The 19,993-nt window shown below is 40.4% G+C and overlaps 3 protein-coding genes across 8 annotated transcripts; 2 read left to right on the forward strand and 1 right to left on the reverse strand.

The window, feature by feature from the left end:
- Nucleotides 1–34: 34 nt before the first annotated feature.
- slc7a4 (solute carrier family 7 member 4) lies at nucleotides 35–7,064 on the forward strand. Of its 2 annotated transcripts, XM_086075797.1 has the most exons (6): nucleotides 35–187; nucleotides 1,800–2,117; nucleotides 2,535–2,864; nucleotides 3,109–3,815; nucleotides 4,642–4,750; nucleotides 5,351–7,064. In XM_086075797.1, exons 2-6 carry the CDS (start codon nucleotides 1,883–1,885, stop codon nucleotides 5,557–5,559), a joined length of 1,590 nt encoding a protein of 529 aa, XP_085931923.1. In that variant the 5' UTR covers nucleotides 35–187; nucleotides 1,800–1,882; the 3' UTR covers nucleotides 5,560–7,064. The 2 variants fall into 2 exon arrangements, with proteins under 2 accessions (XP_085931923.1, XP_085931922.1); XM_086075796.1 differs by having other exon boundaries at nucleotides 1,800–2,864.
- On the reverse strand, nucleotides 6,489–12,858 carry ccdc157 (coiled-coil domain containing 157). 3 transcript variants are annotated; one of them, XM_086075794.1, is made up of 10 exons: nucleotides 12,545–12,858; nucleotides 12,319–12,469; nucleotides 11,584–12,229; nucleotides 11,428–11,505; nucleotides 10,454–10,623; nucleotides 10,194–10,370; nucleotides 9,952–10,120; nucleotides 9,696–9,835; nucleotides 8,504–8,613; nucleotides 6,489–8,413 (listed from the first exon to the last, which is right to left on the reverse strand). In XM_086075794.1, exons 1-10 carry the CDS (start codon nucleotides 12,784–12,786, stop codon nucleotides 8,149–8,151), a joined length of 2,148 nt encoding a protein of 715 aa, XP_085931920.1. In that variant the 5' UTR covers nucleotides 12,787–12,858; the 3' UTR covers nucleotides 6,489–8,148. The 3 variants fall into 3 exon arrangements, with proteins under 3 accessions (XP_085931920.1, XP_085931919.1, XP_085931921.1); XM_086075793.1 differs by having other exon boundaries at nucleotides 6,489–8,416; XM_086075795.1 differs by lacking the exon at nucleotides 6,489–8,413 and having other exon boundaries at nucleotides 9,914–10,120.
- A 40-nt stretch (nucleotides 12,859–12,898) lies between these two features.
- Nucleotides 12,899–19,925, forward strand: sf3a1 (splicing factor 3a, subunit 1). 3 transcript variants are annotated; one of them, XM_086075789.1, is made up of 16 exons: nucleotides 12,899–13,002; nucleotides 13,088–13,163; nucleotides 14,144–14,250; nucleotides 14,396–14,600; nucleotides 14,684–14,935; nucleotides 15,025–15,099; nucleotides 15,186–15,336; nucleotides 16,213–16,409; nucleotides 16,508–16,625; nucleotides 17,204–17,511; nucleotides 17,588–17,833; nucleotides 17,916–18,123; nucleotides 18,199–18,353; nucleotides 19,165–19,266; nucleotides 19,357–19,428; nucleotides 19,580–19,925. In XM_086075789.1, the coding sequence occupies exons 2-16, from the start codon at nucleotides 13,119–13,121 to the stop codon at nucleotides 19,679–19,681; spliced, it is 2,343 nt and encodes a 780-aa protein (XP_085931915.1). In that variant the 5' UTR covers nucleotides 12,899–13,002; nucleotides 13,088–13,118; the 3' UTR covers nucleotides 19,682–19,925. The 3 variants fall into 3 exon arrangements, with proteins under 3 accessions (XP_085931915.1, XP_085931917.1, XP_085931916.1); XM_086075791.1 differs by having other exon boundaries at nucleotides 12,902–12,976; XM_086075790.1 differs by having other exon boundaries at nucleotides 12,924–13,163.
- Nucleotides 19,926–19,993: the final 68 nt, after the last annotated feature.

Here is a 19,993-nt window from a genome sequence, read left to right on the forward strand (position 1 = left end):
GTGGTGTTTTTACACTGCTTTGCTCGGAGGCGGGGGGTGGTCTTGGGCGGTGCATGGCCCTTTAAGGCGCGCCTCATGATGGAAGCCCTCCCTGCTTCAACCTTCTTCCTCCATCACTGGGCGACTCACTCAGGCAACCTCCCCACGGAATCTGACACCTGCGGACGCAGATGGGGAATCAAAAGCGGTAGATAGATTTTATTATACTTATAAATTCATCCCCGTTTTTTTGTTTAAAAATGGCGGTTTTAGGTTTGGCTTTCTGACTTACGAATTACAAGTCAGCTCATGTATTTTAATTTTGGAGTAAGCAATCCTCTTTGCGTCCGTCTCCATCTTGCTATGAATTATTAATTTTCAATTTAAACGATGTTTTTGTTCTGCACGGTCTGTCATGGATGTGTGCGCTGGTGTAGCATAGTGATCGCAGTTACGACAGATGTCTTGTTGGCGTTGAAAAGTGAAGCGTTACGTAATTATACTGTTGTCGCCCGATGCATTATGAAAAGCAGGAGTAGAAAATAGCACCCCCCCCCCCCCCCCCATGTAGCCGGATGCGTCCAGAATCAGGCTTAACGGTTGCACTTATCATGTGGTCAGAATAAATAAGAAAATGTGATGTTTATCATCTGTTTTTGTGTAAATATGATGACGTGGCCTATACTACCCAAGCGTGCTGACGCCTTGCTGCACTCATGCATTCAGGTTAATAATATGAAAAATATTTTCACAACGTTTCGGCCTCATGTAATTTTCTAATTTAACTTTAACTTTAAACCTGTGTGTGTCTGTGCGTGTCAACTGGTTTCCCCGTCCATTAAGTTATTGAAAGAAATAACAAATCCAAATATTTGTTCAGTTGACTTTTATGATGCTTATACAATTAAAAAAAAAAGCTCCGTTTTTTTGTCTGCATGTTTATATATGGTTAAGCCAAGACTGGTTAATAACAAAACGAATACAACATGGATCTTTTTTTCAGCATAGTATCCCTTCCTTCTCTGAAGCTCAAAACAAAAAGAAAATAGACCTCCCTGTAACTATGTTATCTAGATAGGGCGTGATATAAGTGGGCGGGTGTCCCCCGAAGGGACGGGGGTGCTGTTTTTGGTGGATATCCTAAAAAACAAAAACAACATTGGATAGGATGTATGTTACTTTGAATTTGATCGCTTCTTGACTGGCTACATTCTGTTCACGTCACAGTCCACGAAGTCAAATGGCTCGAGATTAGTTGGTTTTCACCACACACAAAGATTTATGGTTATAAATATTGAGTACATTTCATATTTAAGACACGTTTCAGACCCAATTATATTTTTATTACCTGTTATGGCGCAATAAGACAAGTGGTTTTATATAGCCCTGAATCTTAATTCTTAAAGGGCTTCAGCCCACAGTTGACAAATATTAGCGACATCCCTTGATCTAAACCACCCCATCAGATAATGAAAAACTCAAAACCCCATTTGGCTGAAAAAAGAAGAGACTTTGCGAAGAAGACCCAAATGGAACTCTCCCTTCATGGATGACTCAGCTGCAATGGATGAGGAGTGGCCAACTTGACTTACAAGACAATCTTATAAGACACAAGATAGTTAGGCAACAGGCGTAGTTGGTCAGGAAGCAGCAAGAGCCAGGACAGAAACAGCCTGATTATTTTTGTGTGCACCCATTCTTAGACAGCATCAATTCTGGGCCCAACCTGTACCGAAGATTGGGTCAATCATGTATAATGAAAATTAAACGCTAACATGCAGTCAACATGCTTTTGATTGGACTTGTGTTGTGTCTTCCAGATGAGCTTCTTGTGACAGTAATGGATCAAGTGTGACTCCTTCCTCAATTTTCCTGTCCAGTTGGCCCTTCTAACTCGATAACTATGGCTACTTGTCAGCAAGGCTGCACACCAGCTGTGCGCCTTTGTCAGAAGCTGAACCGACTCAAGACGTTCGACGACGACATGATGGCCACGGCACTGAAACGCTGCCTCTCCACTCTGGACTTGACTCTGTTGGGTGTGGGCGGCATGGTGGGCTCTGGCCTGTATGTCCTGACAGGCACAGTAGCCAAAGACATAGTTGGGCCTGCTGTCATCATATCCTTCCTTTTTGCAGGTTTTGCCTCTTTATTAGCTGCTTTATGCTACGCAGAGTTTGGAGCACGCATTCCCAAAACAGGATCGGCCTACATGTTTACTTATGTATCTGTGGGAGAGGTCTGGGCCTTTCTGATTGGTTGGAATGTGATTCTGGAGAATATGATTGGTGGCGCTGCTACGGCACGGGCGTGGAGTGGCTATTTGGACTCAATTTTTAACCATGCCATCCAGAACTTTACTGAAACCCACATAATGCGGTGGGACGTGCCCTTCCTTGCCCACTACCCTGACATACTTGCAGCAGGGATTCTAGTGGTTGCCTCGCTTTTTATTTCCTTTGGAGTTCAAGTATCCTCCTACCTTAATCATATATTTTCCATGGTCAGTATGTGCGTGGTAGTTTTTATCCTGGTCTTTGGATTTATGTTGGCAGAACCGGCAAATTGGAGCCAGAAGGAAGGAGGCTTCGCACCTTTTGGATGGTCCGGAATCTTGGCAGGCTCGGCGACATGCTTTTACGCATTCGTAGGTTTTGATGTGATTGCCTCGTCAAGTGAGGAGGCCAAGAATCCACAAAAGGCTGTTCCCATTGCCACAGCAATATCCCTCGGACTGGCAGCAACAGCCTACATCTTGGTATCCACCGTGCTTACATTAATAGTTCCCTGGCATACATTAGACCCCAACTCAGCTCTGGCAGATGCTTTTTTCCGTCGAGGTTACAGTTGGGCCGGAGTTATTGTGGCAGTGGGTTCCATCTGTGGTGAGTGTGAAGTTTATGCTTCAGTTAACAGAGATAATGACTGAATACAGTATTATAGTACAGTGGAACCGCAAAGGGTCAACCTCCAATGTGTTTGGATTTAGAATACATTTTTACCAAAGTAATCTATCAGAAAATAAGTTGTCAAACTTGAAAGTTCTATGACTGTCAAGTCATTCTACTCTGAAGGTTCCGCTGTATAATATCTAACGGTTTGCTAATGATTCTCTCTTCCTTCCTCCAGCCATGAACACCGTGCTGCTCTGTAATCTCTTCTCCCTCCCTCGGATTGTGTACGCCATGGCAGAAGATGGGTTGTTCTTTAAATTTTTTGCACGTGTCAACCCTATCACCAAAGTCCCCGTCAATGCTATTCTGGTTTTTGGAGTCCTCATGGCCATCATGGCTCTCATCTTCGATCTGGAGGCTTTGGTTCAGTTCTTGTCTATTGGAACCCTCCTAGCCTACACCTTCGTAGCAGCCAGCATTATCGTCCTGCGCTTCCAGCCAGAGAAAAAACACTCCAAAGAGACTTCGTCCACATCTCCCAATCCGAACGCGGAGCCTTCCCCTGCCCCCTCAGAATGCCAGAACATATCAGACGACAGCGAGGAGCTGAAGCAGTACGAGTCCTTCTCTGACAAGCTCCAGTTGGTGGAGAGGCAGAAGATAAGGGAGCGCAGGGGAGTGGGGCAGCTGAAGGCCCGTTGGGAACCATACCTGGGCCGAGTATTGGGGAACTGCGAGCCAGGGGAGGTTGTGGCCCTCTGTGTCCTGGGTCTGTTAGTGACCTCCGTGTCCTTTTGTAGCGTGCTTGTGTTTGGCCTCATGCAGCTGCAGCTCCCAAGCTGGAGTTATATCACCCTGCTGCTGATTTTTAGTCTTGCCTATGTTCTCTGCCTGGCTGTCATATGGGTTCATGAGCCACAGACTAACACCAAAACATTCCAGGTAAGCGCTTTGAGTAAGCAAAAACAATTCTCTTACCCCTTTTTTCTTTATTGTGTTAGGTGTCATTTGGACAGGCATGAGGTTTTCCTGTTTCTGTTCAGCATCGGTATGAGAAGCTTTACATTACACTGCTCAAACCCGTAGTACAACTGTGCGTAGTGTGCAATCTAGGATTTGTTTTTGACAAAACACGCAGCGAAATGCCTGCCACTGCCACCACTGATGATAACTGCAAACTCCTGGAGCAGGCGTTTTGGCACAGTGAGGGAAAGTCTATCCAGAGGACTGCAAATGACGGAACTGCAATTACGGACAGAAAAACTGCAGTCAGGGACAATTTTGCAACACTGCTCCAATGTCAATTGGCGAGTAATGGGTAAGGGGATGATATGCCCACAAAAACTGCAACCCCTAAGCTGTCGAATAATAGCCTCACATCTAGCCAACTAGAACTTGAAACAAAATATGCGGAAAAAGAGTACTACTGTATACTGACTTTTGGGATAGTGTATTATAATTCTCATATCAAATGCACACTGTATGAATAAATTAACATACCTCGTGAAAACACTGTATGGTGTTGAACTTCCATTCATCTTGGAGGACTTTGCAAAATATATTGGGGAGTGTTGCGTGAGAAGGATTGATTCATTTATCCATACACTACAGAGTTACTTTACCATCATGGTAACAGAATATAAGTCAATATTTACCATTACCCTTAAATCCCCTCATTTAAGTTCCAGTAATAGTTAACTGTTATTTATTTCACAAAATCAATCTATGTTTTGACTGGTGTAGCACTTGTGTTGTGTTGTTTTTTTAGGTACCTCTGGTTCCACTTATTCCAGGCATCAGTATTCTCTTCAATGTATTCCTTATGATGAAGCTCAGTCCTCTAACCTGGATTAGGTTTACTATCTGGATTGCTGTAGGTAAGAGGATCTTGTGTTTTTCTTTCACTCTTTTTTCAGGTCAGGTTTCTATACAGCAGACATTCCAAGTGTTGTTAATAACCAAAAATGTGATAGTAGTCATAAAATATTCTACTGACAATTTAGTTAACCCCATTTTGTAATTGTCGTCACATTCTCCTTTTGTACCCAATAAGATATGAACTTAATATGAACACCACATTGACTAAAAGTATTGCTATTAAGCGCTCTACCATTCACAATGTTTAGCAGATCTTTCAAGACCAACAGTATAAATATTGGTACCCAAAATGTCTGAGCTTGCTTGAGCACAATTCTCAGTTTCAAGAATCTAAATAAGACCCTAAATGTCACAATAAAAGGATTATTCCTGCTTCTTAAAAAAAAAAAAAATGTTTTCCCCATTGGCAAAAATAAAACTCAAGAGTGTTTCGTAAACAAATGTTTTTCAACCATTTTTTCCCTTTTGGCCTGCACTCCTCAGTCACCATTTTGTGTAATCCCGCTGACAAATGTAACATTCATTGTTTCTCTGACAAAACACCACTTCCAGCTCTTCCTGTGATTTTAAATCAAGATATTTATGCTGTACCTGTGCAGGTCTCTTTGTGTATTTTGGCTATGGGATTTGGCACAGCAAAGAGGGAATGAGAGAGCTGCAACCCAAAGACATGGCTGCCCGTTATGTCGTGCTCCCCAGCGGCAGCCTGGTAGAAACCGTGGAGTCTGTCCAGCCCGAACAAACGGAGGCCTCGGCACCGTGCGTTAACCCTGCCATGACAACTGAAAAGTTTGCTGCAAGAAGATGATATGTGACCAAATCTAATGATACCTGCTGTCTCCTACCCGTGTCACTACTTTTTTACACTGCTGACTGGCTTGTTGCTTTCTGTATGCATCGCTCTGCAAGTATAAGCACACCAAAGGATAGGATGTGCGTCCTCTGTCTTGTTGTGAATCATATTTATATATCTTGTCATAATCAAATGCAAAGTTGAGACCTTTCTTACTAAAATGTATCTCATCAAAATCATATGAGGCTGTAGGTCCCGCTATACGGTGCTTTCTGTGTGACAGCCTTTTGTTAGGTCAAGGTTTCTTATTGTGATTTTTTGTATGGACCTTAAACGTTTACAGCAGACCAAAAATCTCAAGAAACCAAGTTAAGCAGAATCAGCAGTTACAGTATGTGTTGTATTTTTGTAGTCAGTCAGAAATACTGATTGTTCTCAATTCTCACCTTCCGTAACTGTTTGACTATCACAGACGCAGAATGTGGATCTCTTTAGCACAATTCTCCTTATGGTACATTACCACTGCCCTGAATGCACTGTAATATCACTATTTAATTTCTTACACGCAACTTTGTGCTTATTTGATATATTTTTAATAATTTTGTCATTTTTTTTCAAGGTTTGTGTTCCTGTCAGCATGATTTTGTCTGTATATCGTAAATATGAACACACACACACTTAACTGAAAGAGCGACACTTCAGTGCTTCACCTAATCTCCTCAATCTCATCCTCGTGACCCTGATCTCTTTCGTGTCACAGTTAGTTTTTTCCCCCCTCATGCACTGCCAAGCAGCAGTCCTTTCACTTGTCACTGGCATAATTGTAGATATCAAAGCATATTCATATATTCAACCAATTTTAGCACACACTTACCAATTTGAAATATTTCAGAGAATATTATTTCCACACACTGGTAATCTTTAAATGTTTAATTTGCGTGAGGCCTCCTTAATCCCAGATTTGGAGGTGTCACCAGTCTGCCATTTGACCTCTACAACAGATAAAACATGTTTCCTAATATAGGCTACGGTACATTCCCACAGTCTGCACTCGTGCGCACTGACAAGCATCTAAATCTAAATGCGAGTCTATTTTTCTTTTCACATGATGTCTACTTTTGAAACCGATGGCCTTAAACACGTGAATTAAGGAAGACAGATTTATGAAATGGTTAAGATGTTTGTCATTGTTCTATTCTACAAGAAGATTACACGCAGCATCTTGCACATTGTAATTCATTGTTACAATGCGTAAAACCAAATGAGACAGAATGTAAATGGTGTAGCGTGGCTAGAAAAAGGTGTGAAGCCCCAGAGAATTTGAATAACTTTGCACACTGTTTATAAAAAAAAATCTCTGGTTATTATTAGGGGGCACCGTTGCACCGGGATGCACAGATATTATTTTCCTAACTACCAATTATGATTTTCCTGCACATCACTGTCTCAATTTCTCTGTTCTGTCTGTTTGGAAGTGTTGTGTCATATACTGTATGGAAAATAAATGTTTTGAAGCAGAACTTGTACAAATCTACATTCTTGTACCATTCCAGGTAGATTTACTTCTGGTCTTATTAGAAACTTTATCTTATGGTTTAGCTATACATACCAGAAATGTTATATTTTGACATACTGTGTGTATATATATATATATATATTCTTCATTAACATGTCTAAATGACTTCATTACTAGGATTTAATCACAGACTTGTGGCATCAAGTGACAGAGCTTAAAACCTTGAATTACACGCTTGATGACACAACTCTATAGCTGTGCCAATGACAGGGATTACCTCAAAGGTCACGAGCTGTCCTTTAAGTAATTAGAACAATACAAAAGTTGTCCACTCGTGTTGTAACGACAGAGAGTCCCCGCCATGTTAATCTGGTGTTTACATTTAGTTAAAAATAGTAATAAACATTTTAAGCACTCTAACACAAATAGCCTGATGGGATGTTACGCAACAGAGCTCACAATGTCTGAAATTGCTGATGCGTTTGAAAATAGCTTTAAAATGTCACCCATGAATAGAAAACATACTTGATGTTATTCACATATGCAGTAAATTAGAGATTTTTATATGTTACTCAACTAAAACACCAACATAAAAGTATCTGAAATGATTCTGCACAGTATGAAACCTCGTGAGTACTTTTGTTTCCATGGAAACTCATTCACCATCTTTGTAAGGTGCCATAATTAAACAACAAAGCACATCGGTCCCAAGTCTGCAGTGTCATCCAAGCCACACAATTTGGGGATATTATTGGATATTCTTTATACTATTTTTGTTGTCGTTGTTTGAATATTTATAGTTTCTGCTCTGTGAGAGCAGGTGAGTAATTCATACACTCTGTTAACTCAATTAGTGACCTATATTGACATACCTTTTTTTTTTTTTAAATACACATTTCAATTGAATTTCAAATTCACAATCAAACCCCAGAGATGAGGACAATCAGAGGCTCCACACATGGCGGTGTACCCCCACCTCCAAGGATTTGGAGGTTTGCTGCCTTGCTCATAATCATACACTTAAAGGCATATATTTACAAACTGTTCCAAAATTACTAGAGGACTTGATACAAACAGAAGTAAGTGATTCATTTTTTCCTCTGTTTTAAGCTCTTGGTTTGAGGTAAGTAAGAGGTTTTGTGTGTGTTCAGTGTCTGGGTTTTAGCAGCAGTGGAACCAATGTTGATGTGAAGGGTTTGAAGGGAAATGGTCGGAGATGATGAGGGAGTCACACAAGAGGGTGGCACGTGATCTCCTGCACTAGTTGGCACCCAAACACGTTGTACTCCGATTACTTTGTTCCCTCTGCTTGTGTTACTGTTTCCCAACCATGGTGCCCTGTAGTTCTGCCTGCTGCTGGAGTGAGAAAATAAAGCAATCACAGAAAAAAAAGATTTAGTATTTATAAACACAAGTTGAACTATGATTTAAAGTTATACTCACAACGGACTCCTTTGCATCTGTGTCAGGAAGTCCACTTGTTGCACTGGTGGGCTGGCTGAATAGAAGCTACTTTTTTGCAGAGGTGAGCTTTCCTGTCGATTAGTTGTGCTCTGCCAATAAAAAAAAACACACACACAAAAAAACGCTGGTTTTCCATAAGCAGATGGAGTCATCAGCAATTGGCATGGCACCAGTATAGACATGAACCTTCACCGTGAAGATGCTACGACATACAGTATGTGTATAATAATGCAGTATATGACCTTTTGTTTTCATATGTATTTATTTTGCTCCTTTCAATTTCAGTACTTTCTGTGATCGAAACAAAGCAGAGGAAAGTAGCAGATCTCGGCGGGGCTTCGCTTGTGTTAACATTAGGGCTGAATGATTTTGGAAAGTAATTTAGTAGTGATATTTTTTCCCCTCCCTCAATATTAAATTTTTGATTGCAAATCCCTTTTTTGTTTGATTGAAAATAAAGACACACATTTCTCTCCATATTTGAAATGATAAACAAACACATTAATGAAACACAGTGAGCTACCTTGTGTATAAGTGTATGAAATGTACAATATAAATAATGCTGCCTTGCCTCATTTTAGAAAATGTAAATATTTTTCATTAAAGAACTATCATTTGCTATTAGATCAAATTGATCAGTTCTGTCTTTATGCATGTGGAGAACATGATTTTTTTTAGGTATGACTTGCATTAATGAGCTGTCAATTGGCAACAGTATTCTCCAGACTCAATATGCAAAATAGTATCTGCCGGCCCAGGCCCGTCCGTGGCAATCATCACTCCAATTGGTTGCTAGCTAGCGAATCTGAAGCGGGACGTGACAAATAAAAACGAATGGCAAAAAAAAAAAAGCATTATAAGTTAAGTTTAGCAACATGTTGCTAGTTACTTAGAATTGTTCCTGCTTTATATGTATATATTTTAATTTAAAGATAACCCGCCCAGTCATTACTCCATTTCTGATTCGACTACATCTCAATGTCAGTTTGATTTCAATTAATCGTTCAGCCCGAGCTAACATTGCTAAGTCTCTTATATCTTGTGTTATTGAAATTGTAATTAATTAAACCCATTTAGGCTTAGGAGAAAATGTGCTACTAGTCCAAATAGGATGTGGTTCGCCCTTGGTGGAGACCTACACTCTAGCAATGCCGTTTTAGTTGTAATTTACCCTGACAACATTGTGTTGAGCTGCCTCCCTCATCTTCACAAGACTGCCATAGAGGGTAGCATTCTCCTTCTCCAGCACACCGATGCGAATGTAATTTGCCTGCAACTGTTGCTCCATATCCAAAAGCACATCACCCGTACCTTGAAAAGAATTCCAAGAATCAATCAATCAAAAAGGATTATTCAGGAGCAACCATTTTCCAAGCAACCAATCATTACCCTGCATATGCAGACGCGATTATGACAAAAGTGCGTACTCTTAGGTTGGGCGTAAGCCAGCGGGCTGAGTTCGGGGAAAGCCACCAGCAACCTCTCCCTCTCTTTGAAAGATTCCACACTTTCCTTGAGCTCAGCCACGCTGCTCTGGAAATGGTCTATTTGTGTTTGTAGTGTCTGCTTCTCACTCTGTAGCTGTGAACAATGGTCCTGTTAGGAAATGAATACCACACATTTTAGTAGTGTTATTTTGAGAGTGGGTTGAGGGCGATCTTCAAAATACCTGTTGTGACGTGACCTGTGTTTGCAGTTGTGCATTATCCTCTGACATCTGTTGCATCTGATTGTGGAGGTGAAGCTCTGTTTCCTCCTTCTGTCCCAACTGTTTCTGCAGCTCCTCGCATTCTTCGTCGAGAGCCTCCACTCTCTGCAGCAAAGACTTTTGCTTTGCTTCCATTGACTGTTCACATAATGGGAGCAGCAAGCATGAAGTGATTTAACATTTCACTGGTCCCAAAGTGGTATGTGAGACTCCCAACTTACCTCCTGGTGATGACATGCACTGTAGTATTTGGCCTTTTCTTTTTCAAGAAGTAGATCAGCCTCACAGAGCTGATGTTCAAATTGCTGGATCCTGTCTTGTAGTTTAGAACAAGTCTCTTCCTTGATGTGCACGGTCCTCAGTTTCTCCTGAATCTTATTCCTTTGACACTCTAAAAAGAAAAAATGGTACACTGGATGGAGTGTCACACAATGAAATATCTTCTAAAATATATCCATCCATTTATTTTTTGAAATTCTTTGTGGTCACGAGGGAGCTTGAGCCCATCCAAACTGACCTTTGGGTGTATGGAAAAGGATTAAAGTGAGAATTCTGAGATTAAAGTGAGAATTCTGAGATTAAAGTCTGAATTATGTGATTAAAGTCAGAATTCAGAGATTCTCACAAATTCTGACTTTAAGATTAAAGTCAGAATTCTGGTTTTTAAGTGAGAATTCTCACTTAAATCTCAGAATTCTCACTTTAAAGTCAGAATTCTGAGATTAAAGTGGGAGTTCTCACTTTAAAGTCAGAATTCTTACTTTATTGGTGCTATTATTCTCACTTTAAAATCAGTATTGTGATCATTCTCACTTTCAAATCAGAATTCTGAGATTAAAGTGGGAATTCTTACTTTAAAGTCAGAATTCTGAGGTTAAAGTGAGAATTCAAACTTTAATCTCAGATTTCTCACTTTAAAGTCAGAATCCTGAGATTAAAGTCAGAATTCTGAGATTCTCACAAATTCTCACTTTAAGATTAAAGTCAGAATTCTGATTTTAAAGGGAGAATTCTCACTTTATAGTCAGAATTCTGAGATTAAAGTGGGAATTCTCACTTTATAGTCAGAATTCTTTTTTCTCTCTTCACTGGCCCTAATCCTCTTCTGTATGGGTGAGAGACATAAGAAAAAGAAAAAAGAAAAAAAGGTCGTTCCAGCAAACAAAAAAGTACTATTTTTAGATATTGTTCTTACCAATGTCTTGCAGTCTATCCTGTTGTATTGCTGCTGCTTCTGTCAGATCGGAGTAACGCTTCTTTAGAGATGCATATTCTGTTGAAAAGTATTTTACATTTTAACCTGCTCACCTGTTTTCTCATTCCCTGAATATGATTTCTCTTGTGGCCTCACCTCTCTTGAGTTGCTGATACTCATCTGATAGCCTTTGTTCAGTTTCTCTCATGGTTGTCTCTGCTTTCTGTGATGCTACCTCCAACTGAAGAATTGTGGATTTCTGTTTTTCCACTTCTTCCTTTAATTCTTTCTGTGCACGTTCCACGTCGCTGCCTAATTTGTCTCGATCTGCTTCTGCTGCTGCTAATTTCTTTTTAAGAGGATCGACTGTACTCCGCACATCTTGGACATGTTTTGTGAGTCTGCGCATATCTCTGAGCTGCTCACTGGCCCACTGTGCAACATCACCTGCTGCCATTTGCCCCACAGGGTCCTGCACAGGATCTAAGAGTGAGTATAAAGAAGAGGGCAATCCCTCACCCTGAAGCAGCTCTACCAGTACATTGCCTGTCTTTCTAATGGTAGATTGCATTTGATGACATACACCGCAGGGAGCAGAGGGCAATCCGTCCGTTTGACAGCTCATATTGTGCATGCCACCATTGGGAGAACATGGGGCACTATGAGTGGCTCTGAGGCGTGTATCATCATCTGGCAAAACTCTGAAACTGGTTGTCGCATAAAAGTCATGGGCACACGATGAAGGTACACACCCGTGATAAATGGATTTATCGGTTTGTGAATTGTTTTCCTTGCACAACATCTGAAGAAGACACGAAGAAAAAGATACAATAAATAAAATACATACAAAGATTTTGATTTGTTCTGATACAATTTTGAAAGTGCATCAACCTTAATGTTGGCAAATTGAAGTAAATGGTGCCGGTACTTTTTAACAACAAGTCCAATTGACATGCAGCCTTTGTGATCAGTTTGTTGATTCCTATTGTTGCTGCTCAGTTCTTCAACATAAGCATTAGACGCTTGTAGAAGAAGCAGTAGCCTGATGAGAAGAGATAATACGTGTTGTTATGTGTTGCATTTGTAATAACATTTCTCTTACATATGGCCTAATTACCTGTCTATCACTAACTCCAGTAAAACAACGTGAACGTGCTGGTTGAATTCATCCTCTCCGTCCATAAAACTGTACTGCTCCAGGTCCAAATCCAGATTAGTCGAGAGTTTGTCCGGGAATTTCCACGAGAAAACATGCACCGGGCCAGTTGTGGAAAAGACGTCCTCAATTGCACATTGAAGGTCGGCGAGATCTTTTTGGAGACTTTCGATACAGTCCTGACGCCCTAGAAACTGAGACATTTTTGTCCTTCAAAACACGTTTTCAGTTTTTACTGCAATCGTCGTGACAATGAGTTGCTTGTTGATGTCTCATCTCCGTGGCAACCTGGAAGCTAGATACTACAAGTTCCAAGGTGCTTTGCGGTATATACCCGGAAGTAATACGCCGCCATTGAAGTGCGATTAGCAAGAGGATCGAGACAACCGCGCAGTAATTTTTCAACAACATACTTTATTGTAACTTGTATTTATGATTTACTTGATTGCACTGTACAATAGTACACATCCCAAAAATTCTGAACTATCTGATTCTGTTTCTTAGGTGACTTTTGGGTCAATAAAAAGTCGCGATCATGCCGCCTGGCCCTGTTCAAATTGTCCAGCCGGAGCTCAACAAGGTAATGATACTAGTGCTAGCTAGCCGATGTTAGCAAGTGACCGAAGCTACAGTTACATGTGGTATGTGTTTGTACTTTGATATTGGTAAGCATTGGTATATTGTCCAGATTTAATCTTAGTCCCTTAATATTAAGAATTACGTCATGGTTTTGCATTGCCGTATTCGTGGTCATTTTTACGGCATCCGCCAATTGTCATTCATTCAATGGGTAGCAAGATTAACGAGACTATATTTCGTTCTTTCTAATTATTGTAGCGAATTTTAACTAAAACGTATACGTTAATATTTGTTTTGACTGTGATCTGAAGTATAAATTTACACGATCGCCTGCGTGATATTACAGATACAATTTAGACAATGGTTATTTTGCCGCGACAAGCGGCTACTCTCCTGCCAGCATTATTTTTGCCATGAACGGTTCTGAATCTGCAGCGAGTAATTATTGGCCTTCCGTGAATAGGTTATTTTATTGTATTGTGTAGGCTGCCGGAATATTTATTTTGCCGTGAGTCGTGCATTTACCGTGGTTCCTAACTCGCTTCACCCCCTTCTATCTCTAGTTTTTAATTTGTTTGGTCATTGAAAATAGGCTGTTATCAGCATTACCAGCTTAACCATAAGCCTCAGAACAAGGGTTATCAGACTTTTGAATTTCTAACAAACGTAGAGTGAATCAGACTCCATCACGGCAGCATTCACAGTCTAATATGGCATCGATTACCATTTTGTAGACCAAGTTCTTGCGCGATTCACGGCAAAATAACTCTTGGTGGCAGTTGCCGGTCATGGCAAAAATAACCACAGCATAAAATTGAGAAAACCTCAGTCATCGTCAGCTTCAACTTTGGGTACACTTAAATTTACTGAAGATGTTTCACATTGTTAACATCATGTAATATGTTGCTATTCCTATAATGTATTGCAAATTGTATCTTATTGGTAATTTTGATTAGACACAATGGTATGTTTGCTATACAGGCTGATGCAGCTGAAGAGACTCCAGCAACCAAACCCATTGTTGGTATTATATACCCACCACCTGAGGTCCGAAACATTGTTGACAAAACAGCCAGCTTTGTTGCCAGGTTGGTTTCTTTTTCTTTTTGTTTTCTTTCTTTTTTTTGCCAGGTTGGTTTCTAATTAAAAGTGAAATGTACTTTTGTGTTTCACATATGTATTTTTATTGTTGGATTGTCTATCATGATGCTTCACCAAGTCTTGTCAATGCAGGAATGGGCCCGAATTTGAAGCAAGAATCCGTCAGAATGAGATCAACAATCCCAAATTCAATTTCCTCAACCCAAATGACCCCTACCATGCTTATTACCGACACAAGGTTAATGAGTTCAAGGAGGGTAAAGCCCAGGAACCATCAGCAGCTGTTCCAAAGGTCATGCTGCAGACCATGCAACAGAGCCAGCAACTTCCTCAAAAAGTATGACCATTTTGCATTTCCGGGTGATTTATAGTACTATTAGAGATTGTAATAATGTTTTCTTTTGTTGTGGTTGTCAAAAGGTACAGGTGATCCAGGAAGCTATCATTCCTAAAGAGCCACCTGCTGAATTTGAGTTCATTGCTGATCCTCCATCAATTGCTGCATTCGATCTTGATGTCGTCAAGCTGACTGCACAGTTTGTTGCTCGCAATGGTCGCCAGTTCCTCACTCAGCTCATGCAGAAAGAACAGAGAAACTACCAATTTGATTTTCTACGCCCGCAACACAGTCTTTTCAACTACTTCACCAAATTAGTTGAGCAGTATACCAAGGTGGACAAAATTCCTTAATTTTCCATTATTTATTTGGATTATGTTATTTTTGTGCTAAATTAATTCCTTTATGTTTCCTTCACATGTAGATTTTAATTCCTCCCAAAGGCCTGCTGGTAAAACTGAAGAAAGAGGCTGAGAATCCAAAAGATGTCATGGACCAGGTACATCTATTTATTTATTTAAATTAGTTTTGAACTCAAAGCATGTTGTCTGTCCAACTAAACTTTTCCCAATGCAAAATCATCAGGTAAGGTACCGCGTTGAGTGGGCAAAGTACCAAGAGCGTGAAAGAAGGAAAGAAGAGGAGGAAAGGGAGAAGGAACGAGTAGCGTATGCGCAAATCGACTGGCATGATTTTGTCGTGGTGGAGACGGTGGATTTCCAGCCCAACGAGCAAGGTAATAGCATTCAGTATGATTACCCCCTGGCAACTAGACTAATGCGGTGGAATAGATGATAAAATACAGAATCTCACATTTTTCATATTGTTATAACTCAAAAATCATTTGGGGAAGTGAATCATATTTAAAACAAAATATTTTCTCTCCTTGAAATAAAATTAACACAGCAACCCTGCTGTTAGAAATGTCTAAATACTACTGAGCATTTGTGGCGTAGAGCGATGGTAGAGTTGCTGAAGGCTAAATAAGAGGCATGTGATGACATGTATTGCAGATTTCACAGTGAAGGAGGTGAGAAATATCATAACAGATTGGCCAATCAAAGATGGAGATGGAAAGGATGTGCAGCAGGTCAGGGTGATTAAGGATAGAGATGGAAATCTGTTGACTGGTGACAGTAGTGTGCTGAATCGCTGGAAAAAAGACTTAGAGCAGTTGATTGAGGAAATTAAGAGAGAGGGTAGAAGAGGCAATTGTGGTTGATCAGAAATTAACAATGACCGGTAAGGAAGAACTCAAAGGCACTAAAATAGATGAAAAACAGAATGGTAGTTGGTACTGATGACATGCCTGTGGAACTTAGTATGAAAACATCTAGCAGAGGTGGCTGTAAAACTATGACAGGGTACCTAGTGAAGAACTGTGATACTGCATGAGAACGTCTGGAGTGGTGGAGATATATGTTTGAATCGTACAAGACGTGCGAGAGTAGCAAAACAGTAGTGAGGCGTGTTGTCGAGGGGGGAGACTGCATCAGGGATCATCTCTAAGCCCCTTCCTCTTTACAAAAGTGATGGATAAACTGAGCAATGTTGACTGCGGTAACTTGATGAACTTTGGATCACTTATAAAAATATTATTTATGATTCTCAGGCCACTTCCCCCCACCCACAACCCCCGAGGAGCTTGGTGCCCGCATCCTAATCCAGGAACGTTATGAGAAGTACGGCGAGAGTGAGGAAGTAGAAATGGATGTCGAAAGTGATGACGAGAATGATGAACGGGAGGTGCGGAATATTGGCCAGGCTGCGCAGACGGATCAGGACACACAGGTCCAGGACATGGATGAGGTAAGAAGATGCTGGGAAGAATTTGATACACCCTAAAAATAAAAATAAACTACTATCTTGTCGCTGCAAACAAATATATTGACAATTTTGTTTTCTAGGGATCTGATGAAGAAGATGAGGGCATAAAAACAGCAGCGCCTCCCAGCAACCCAATGCCACCCCCACTTCCCCCAACTCCAGACCAAGTTATTATTCGTAAAGACTATGATCCAAAAGGTAAGATCTGCCTCCCTTTTAGATTGTGCTAATTTCATTAGCAAGCCATTAAGTACTGTATACAGGTCACTCGCTACTTCGCGGTTCGCTTATTGCGGATTCCCTCTATTGTGGATTTTTATTTGGGTTCATAACTCGTGCATTGCAAGGTTTTACCTCGATATTATTATTATTTTTTTTTTCTCCCTTCCTCCATTTTCAATAGTGAGTACCCCATAAAATTCTTTATATATGCTATTTTTGTCATATTTGTGTAAATAAAAACAGCTCTCTTTCATTCAACACAATCTATTACATTCCAAGCACGTGCCGTGCAGATGAAAAAGAAAAACGAGTTAATTGAAGGCAATTAACTTCAACAAGGCCTTACTTGTTAAAGAGACTCCGCTTGAAGAGCACATTAAGGTGACAGACAGTATTATAGTAGTTATTGAAGATTTTTTTCTTTTTTAACGACCTCTACTTCGCAAATATTCACCTACCGCGGGTAGACGTGAAACACACGACCCGTGAAAAGTGAAGGAACATTGTATTACCATTTCCCAGTGTATGATGATCTGATGTCATTATTTCATCAGCTTCCAAAGCACCCGCACCAGTTGCTACTTCCGGTGAGTATCTCATCTCACCTATTACTGGCGAGAAGATCCCAGCCAGTAAAATACCAGAGCACATGCGTATCGGTCTGCTGGATCCACGCTGGCTGGAGCAAAGGGACCGCAGCATCAGAGACAGGCAGACTGAAGATGAAGTGTATGCGCCTGGCATGGACATCGATAGCAGCTTGAAGCAACTCGCTGAGAGGCGTACCGATATCTTTGGTGTGGAGGAGACAGCCATTGGTAAGAAGATCGGGGAAGAAGAAATCCAGAAGCCAGAGGAAAAGGTGAGCGTAGTCGTGCTCTTTATATCTGAAAGATATCAAATGTTCCCGAAGTTGATTTGGGGTGCTCGTTCTTCAGGTCACCTGGGATGGCCACTCTGGAAGCATGGCACGCACCCAGCAAGCAGCTCAAGCCAACATCACCCTTCAAGAGCAGATTGAAGCCATTCATAAGGCCAAAGGACTGGTAGGAGAGGATGACAATAAAGAGAAGATTGGCCCAAGCAAACCCAGTGACAGTCACCACATTTCTCCAATGTCATCATCTTTACCCATTTTGCCCAAACCGAGCCTGACGATGACAATGCCACGCCTGCCCACCAATGTACGCTGTGTACACAAAAGCAATTTTTTGTCATAGATGAGTTATTGCTTTACCCACAGTCTTCTACTATGCTTATTCGCAGCTGGGCCCTCCAGTGCGGACCACTCATCTGTCAGCTGTGCCTGTCATTCCAAGGCCGCCCATGTCCCCCGTTGTGCGTTTGGCTCCAGGACAAGTTTTAACATCAATGCCTCCTATGATTCCTGGTCCTCGCATCAATGTGGTTCCCATGCCCCCGTCGGCATCTCACATGATGGCTCCCAGACCGCCTCCCATGGTCGTTCCAGCTAGTAAGAATCATTTGTGTTAGAATTACTTTTTGTGGTGTTGAATTGGTAACTAATTTTCCCAACATTGCCATCTAGCATTTGTTCCTGCTCCTCCTGTACCACAACCCCCAAATATTGTTCCTGCACCGCCCTCCCATCCTCCGCTACCCCATGATGATGAGCCAATGAACAAGAAGATGAAGACAGAAGACAACCTTATTCCGGAGGATGAGTTTATTCGCAGACACAAGGTCAGCAACACAGTTTTTTTGTTTGTTTGTTTGTTTGTTTTTGCAATACACACGGAGAGAAGTACAGCAACTTGCTGTTGCCCCTAAATTTTGATTAGCCATCATGCGTGTAAAGTAAAAGCTTCAACAACAGTCATTTACAATGTTCAATATAAATGGCGACATACCATGAGAAATTGATAAAAAAGGTTACATTTCAAAGTGTGTGCGCACTTGTGTATGTTATACAAATACAGTTAATTGGTAACCATTTGATGAAAATGTTTGAATTAATAGTTAATACTTTGTTCCCTCGTTATAACGCGGTTCACTTTTTGCAGTCTCGCTGTTTAACTGAAATTTTTGGGGATGCTTTTTTACACGCATTTTTTTAACATTAATTTACCTATTTGATCAAATTTATGAAGGCTTGAACATTGCTAGTGTTTAAATAAGAGAGAAATGTGAGAACGTGTAAATGCCTCGATGAGAAAAATGTATAAACTCTGTTGTGAGTTTTTTTTTTTAGAGCCTTAAAACATTTATAATAAATGTAAAACATAAAGCTAACTACTTTGCAGATTTCATTTATTGCGGGTATTTTTTGGAACCTAACCCCAGCGGAAAACAAGGAACACTAATAGTTTGAATTAGTAGTTGTATTTTATACAACGATTATATAAAATGGCATACTTCACACATCATACATCACAAAGCCAATCTTGGTAATGCTATTCCTTTGTGCTAGCTACATATATTGTAAATGAATAATTTTATATCTCAATTGCTGACTTATTTTTATATTACTGACTGTTGTGTTGTTTTTCTCAAGGGCCCCGTGGCAGTTAAAGTTCAGGTCCCCAACATGCTGGACAAGACCGAATGGAAGCTCAGCGGCCAAGTGCTCAACTTTACTGTCCCACTCACAGACCAGGTAATCAGTGCAATCATTTCTATTTTGTGTAAACATATCTTCTTTACACTTCCCATAATGGATGCATAAATAAATGTATTTTCTCCTCAGGTTTCTGTTATTAAAATGAAAATCCACGAAGCCACAGGGATGCCGGCAGGAAAGCAGAAGTTACAATATGAGGTACATTTACTCTTGGGAAAAGTAAATACTGTACAGTAATTATGAACCTGTCACCTGTAAATGATTACTGGTGATCATTCCAGCATCCGCCAAATGTACACTAATATAAATGTGTGTTGAACTAATCTGTATTTCTTTTTGTTGTTTTTAGGGAATTTTCATCAAGGACTCCAACTCTCTGGCTTATTACAACATGAACACTGGTTCAATCATCCATTTGGGATTGAAAGAGAGAGGTGGAAGAAAGAAGTGAACCAATGAAAAGAAGCATACAATTTTTGTGTCACTTTTTCAAGTTAGTCACAAATTAAATTTTGTCAAATGAATAATTGTAATTGTAGTTGTATTCAAAATTGTGCAAACTGTAACTTGTTTACCTAAATGTTGTAATGTTATCTCTACTACTGGCAATTCAAAGTGTCTGTTATTATAATCATTTACTGTACTCATTTGCTTCATGGTTTGTTTCCATTTAATAAAGATAAAAAGAGCCCCAACTGTCTGTGAATAATTGTTTTTATTGAATACGAATATAATCGAGCACAGAAATGTAACATACTGCCTG

This window comes from Leptonotus elevatus, chromosome 5, assembly GCF_054856555.1.
Source record: "Leptonotus elevatus isolate MCC_2025b chromosome 5, RoL_Lele_1.0, whole genome shotgun sequence".
Taxonomy (NCBI): domain Eukaryota; kingdom Metazoa; phylum Chordata; class Actinopteri; order Syngnathiformes; family Syngnathidae; genus Leptonotus; species Leptonotus elevatus.

Bases quoted from the DNA above. Each gene is read 5' to 3' on its own strand.
- slc7a4 (XM_086075796.1), top strand. From the start codon at position 1,883: ATGGCTACTTGTCAGCAAGGCTGCACACCAGCTGTGCGCCTTTGTCAG. The intron at 3,816-4,641 runs GTAAGCGCTTTG...TTGTTTTTTTAG, and splicing joins CTAACACCAAAACATTCCAG to GTACCTCTGGTTCCACTTAT. The intron at 4,751-5,350 runs GTAAGAGGATCT...GTACCTGTGCAG, and splicing joins TACTATCTGGATTGCTGTAG to GTCTCTTTGTGTATTTTGGC.
- ccdc157 (XM_086075793.1), bottom strand. From the start codon at position 12,786: ATGTCTCAGTTTCTAGGGCGTCAGGACTGTATCGAAAGTCTCCAAAAA. The intron at 12,230-12,318 runs GTTGATGCACTT...TGTCTTCTTCAG, and splicing joins TTCAATTTGCCAACATTAAG to ATGTTGTGCAAGGAAAACAA. The intron at 8,417-8,503 runs GTGAGTATAACT...TTCTCACTCCAG, and splicing joins CAGATGCAAAGGAGTCCGTT to CAGCAGGCAGAACTACAGGG.
- sf3a1 (XM_086075789.1), top strand. From the start codon at position 13,119: ATGCCGCCTGGCCCTGTTCAAATTGTCCAGCCGGAGCTCAACAAG. The intron at 13,164-14,143 runs GTAATGATACTA...TTTGCTATACAG, and splicing joins TCCAGCCGGAGCTCAACAAG to GCTGATGCAGCTGAAGAGAC. The intron at 14,251-14,395 runs GTTGGTTTCTTT...TTGTCAATGCAG, and splicing joins ACAGCCAGCTTTGTTGCCAG to GAATGGGCCCGAATTTGAAG.